The 4,007-nt window shown below is 39.1% G+C and overlaps 2 protein-coding genes across 2 annotated transcripts; one reads left to right on the top strand and one right to left on the bottom strand.

Annotated features, from left to right (window-relative positions):
- Positions 1-1,818, top strand: LOC107622533 (GDSL esterase/lipase At1g28580). Its single transcript, XM_016324464.2, has 5 exons — positions 1-438; positions 509-745; positions 840-988; positions 1,150-1,423; positions 1,534-1,818. The coding sequence occupies exons 1-5, from the start codon at positions 168-170 to the stop codon at positions 1,767-1,769; spliced, it is 1,167 nt and encodes a 388-aa protein (XP_016179950.1). The 5' UTR covers positions 1-167; the 3' UTR covers positions 1,770-1,818.
- LOC107622529 (F-box/kelch-repeat protein At3g23880-like) lies at positions 2,245-4,007 on the bottom strand. The gene is made up of 2 exons (XM_016324461.2): positions 2,727-4,007; positions 2,245-2,466 (listed from the first exon to the last, which is right to left on the bottom strand). Exons 1-2 carry the CDS (start codon positions 3,930-3,932, stop codon positions 2,404-2,406), a joined length of 1,269 nt encoding a protein of 422 aa, XP_016179947.1. The 5' UTR covers positions 3,933-4,007; the 3' UTR covers positions 2,245-2,403.

The following is a 4,007-nucleotide window of genomic DNA, read 5'->3' as shown; positions in this document are numbered from 1 at the left end:
GTGCGGACTCGGGAGTTGGTGGTAGACATAAATTATTAGAATATATCGTGTTAGTCGTACCAACTACCAACGTGCTTCGGTGCTTCCTGAGTTTAGAATAATCCGAATAAAGAAAATAGAAAAATAATGTAAGAACTTTACCTTCAGAATTAGATAGCAGAATTCGCATGGCTAAGGCGACTGCTGCTTCTTCTTCTTGGGTTTGGTTTCTATCAGTAGCAGCTCTTATTCATACGAGCACGGCTAGTGCTTCAAGCCGGTGCTATAGTGCAATATACAGCTTCGGAGATTCCATTGCTGACACCGGAAACTTATACTATGACACTGAAGACCTATCACCTTCCACATATCTGGTTTTGGACCCTCCATATGGAGACACCTTCTTTCATTTTCCCACTGGAAGATTTTCTGATGGCCGACTTATCATCGATTTCCTTGGTAATAACTAATAACATAACCGTCGTCCCTTCTCTCTCTCTTGTTCTTATGTTCTTCTTTGTGTTTGCAGCTGAGCAGATTGGGGTTCCATTGCTAAAACCTTACCTGGGAATCAAGAAAGGGAAGATAAAAGATTGGAACTCATTGGAGGGAGTGAACTTTGCAGTTGGAGGTGCCACTGCTTTGGATATTAGCTTCTTTGTGGAGAAGGGTCTCTATGACGTTCTTGTTCCCACCAACTATTCTCTGGGGGTCCAGTTTGATTGGTTCATGGACTTGCTTCCTTCTATCTGTAACTCTTCTTCAGGTAATAATCTTCCAGTTGTTCTTTTCAATTGGGCACAGGCAAGCTGCAATAATGCTCCAGTTGAAACTTATGGGATAGTCCTCTAATTTTGCAGGGTGTAAACAAGTTTTTGGGAGCTCTTTGTTTCTTGTGGGTGAGATTGGTGGCAATGATTTCAACTATCTTTTCTTTCTAGGCAGGCCTATAGAAGAAGCCACCACATATGTACCACTTGTGATTAATAAAATCTCTTGGGCCATCAATGTAAGAGTTTTGGAAGCATTAATACATTTGAATATCTTATGAAGCAAGCATTTAAGATAATTATATAAAATCTGAGAGTATCTTATGAAGCCAGCATTTAAGAATTATTTTGAATCATAATCCATATATAACTCTACCTTGGTGAGTTTTATGATTGTCAGAAATTGATTGATTTGGGGGCTCAAACTCTCGTAGTTCCCGGAAACTTCGCTCTCGGATGCAGCTTTTTCTATTTGAGAAATCACCCCAGTACTGATGTGGAGGATTATGATGAAGCTGGATGTTTGAAGTCCTATAACAATTTTGCTGACTACTATAACAACCAACTTCTTGCTGAATTAAATCGGCTTCGACAGCTTCACCCCGGTGTTAATATCATCTATGCAGATTATTACCATGCTTCCCTGCAATTATATCAATCTCCAACACAATTTGGTACTTAACTCTTCTTTTTTCTGCATAATTTCTTGAATGATATATCATCTTTGAACAATCACATATGATTCTATTATTCCTCATAAGTTGTGGTTTGTTTGTGCTATCAGGATTCACAAAATCGATTCTAGATTCTTGCTGTCCACTTGCGAATGCAAACTATCACAATGCACCGGTGAAGCACTGTGGTGAACCGGGGTTGATTAGTTGTAATGATCCATCCCAGTTCATAACTTGGGATGGTGTACACTTAACTGAAGCAGCATATAAACGGATTGCCAAAGGTTTACTAAAAGGATCATTTACTAACCCTAAAATTGGGATCTCATGTGATTCAGACATATGATATTCTTAATGTGTACACTCAAATAATAAAAGCCTGTTCTGTTTTAGCATGCATGTCTGTTCTGTTTCCTAATAAGGTAATCAAGCACATATCTCAACCAACTCCTTTCTATGGAGGTTTTACAAGGATTCACATGCTACAAGGCTTCTTATCAGATACAACAAAAAATAAGTTGAAAATAGAAAATTTAACGTGGTTCAATTAACCTACCGTGAAAGAAAGACCTAGGAGCACATGCTCTATGAACAGTGAAGAATTCAATTCAAGTGGCAAGCACAAATATCCCAGCTGTAATCCCAACAAACAAGATACTGAAATACTTACTACTAAAGACCAAACTGAATTGACAAATTAACAATTAGTTTACATGTTAAATCTCTCATTCTGATGTGTGAGATTCTGCGTAGACATAGTAACTCAACCAAGGCAATATTGAATAAAGATCAAGTAGAAAATATAAGAGATTGGATTCTACTAGAGGAAAGTAGGAAACTCTATCTGCACTTTCAAATGTTCCAGTTTTTCACATTCATAGTTGGAACGGAAATCATACTTTAATGCAAAAGCAAAATAAAACAAAGTTCCCTAGAAGCTTCTTCCAGCTGAACTTGCCAACACTTTATTTACAACATAATTAAGTGTCTCTGTTGAGTCGTTCTCTTTCCTTGTTTGACATCGATCTTGTGATTCTGATGGCCTATAGAAAAGAGAAGCACGGAATTAGACATGAAAAAAAGAAATAGCTTAAAACCCCTCACCACAAGAATAGGCTTCAGGAAGCAAGACAAGACAGTGATCAATTATTCCATAAGCATTGATAAATTCAAACAGCCAAAAGCCGCATCTGATTGCAACTTGATGCATAATGCATCTTGCTAGGTATTTTTAATTAATCACAAAGCAATGAAAACTATGAGGAATAACAATAGTGCAATCCTTAGGAGAATAGTTACATACCATTTTCTTCTTCTTATCCTTAATCTCACTAGGGACTCGCACGAGACTCTCTGTGTATACAATGTACCGACGAGAACGACCTTTAAATTGTTCCAGATGAGGATACTCAAGACATTGGAATTGGAAGAGCTCTCGTCTGACATCATATTTGACAAACCATAAGTTAGATATCGGAAAAGACCGTAGTGCAACAATGTCACTACCATTGGATAAGCATAGAGGCGCAGATCCACCACTAAAAAACTGATAGAAAATCCAAGATGAATGCACTTTGTATTCTTTCATCACCCATATGTTAGTTTTACCGTATTCATAAGAATACAAGGCCAGGCACCCTCCTAGTAGGGCGAGAAGAGTGGGATTGAGATAACCCATCACTTGTTCAGGCATAGATATGGTTGAGAAACTTCTTTCCTTCAAATCAAATATAAGAATACTATAATCTCTAACTCTAAGAGTGCGGGATGACCAATGAATAGCGCCATTCAAGAAGAACCCACGAGATTTCCAGTTGCTACTACCCAAGGGTTTGGAGAGTGCAAAATCAAGATTAGTCCATGAATTGGTTCTCAAAGACAAGCAATCAAAGTGCTCTTGGCCATTCTTATCCTGAGAAGCTACAACAACTAAGTAGTCATCCTGTGAAACATCATAACCAAATCCATACAAACACGCACTAACGGGAAACATAAAGTTCTTGCGGTCACTACGAGAAACAATGTGAGAGTAGGAAACTCTTTTGCTGGATCCAATTACTGGGTTCCATACGATAAAAAAATGCGGGGCTCGGTGTAAGAGAACAAGCCCTCTGCAGGAGCACATAACTTCAAAATCAAAAGGTGTGTTCGTCTCGAAAGGGAGAGATACCTCTTTTGCTGCAGTAGCACGCTTGTGGCGGTGAAATACTGCGTCAATGTCAACGGAGCAAGCCTTGGAGTAGTCATTTATGAAGAGGCATACATGGGTGGGTGCGGCAGAGAAGTGAACATGTGATTTCGCAAAGTCGGGATCGGAAATGAGAGCGTTCCAAAGCTTCGAAACACACTTGAGGCGACCGAGATGTTTGAGCGGAACCCTCACTAGGATTCTGTGAATCAGCTCAAGAGGGAAAATGTCGTCAATGCTCTTGCTCTTGTGATTCTCATTCAGCTGTTGCTTCTTCTTCTTCTTCTCCATAGTCGATTGCCTCTGCTTCTTCTTATCCATGCTTGGAAATTGAAATCGAATGCTGTGCTTTTCGCAATTTATATAGCAATTCACTCAGCCCCCGATTTGAAATTG

This window comes from Arachis ipaensis, chromosome B10 (assembly GCF_000816755.2).
Source record: "Arachis ipaensis cultivar K30076 chromosome B10, Araip1.1, whole genome shotgun sequence".
NCBI classification, from domain to species: Eukaryota; Viridiplantae; Streptophyta; class Magnoliopsida; order Fabales; family Fabaceae; genus Arachis; species Arachis ipaensis.
Note: the sequence above shows the minus strand (reverse complement) of the source record. Positions and strands in the feature narration are given on the sequence as shown.

What these genes read in the sequence shown, in the direction of transcription:
- LOC107622533 (XM_016324464.2), top strand. Translation starts at nt 168, where the DNA reads ATGGCTAAGGCGACTGCTGCTTCTTCTTCTTGGGTTTGGTTTCTATCA. An exon ending in AAATCTCTTGGGCCATCAAT is followed by an intron (nt 989 to 1,149) that starts GTAAGAGTTTTG and finishes TATGATTGTCAG; the next exon opens with AAATTGATTGATTTGGGGGC. An exon ending in TCAATCTCCAACACAATTTG is followed by an intron (nt 1,424 to 1,533) that starts GTACTTAACTCT and finishes TTGTGCTATCAG; the next exon opens with GATTCACAAAATCGATTCTA.
- LOC107622529 (XM_016324461.2), bottom strand. Translation starts at nt 3,932, where the DNA reads ATGGATAAGAAGAAGCAGAGGCAATCGACTATGGAGAAGAAGAAGAAG. An exon ending in AGGATAAGAAGAAGAAAATG is followed by an intron (nt 2,467 to 2,726) that starts GTATGTAACTAT and finishes TCTTTTCTATAG; the next exon opens with GCCATCAGAATCACAAGATC.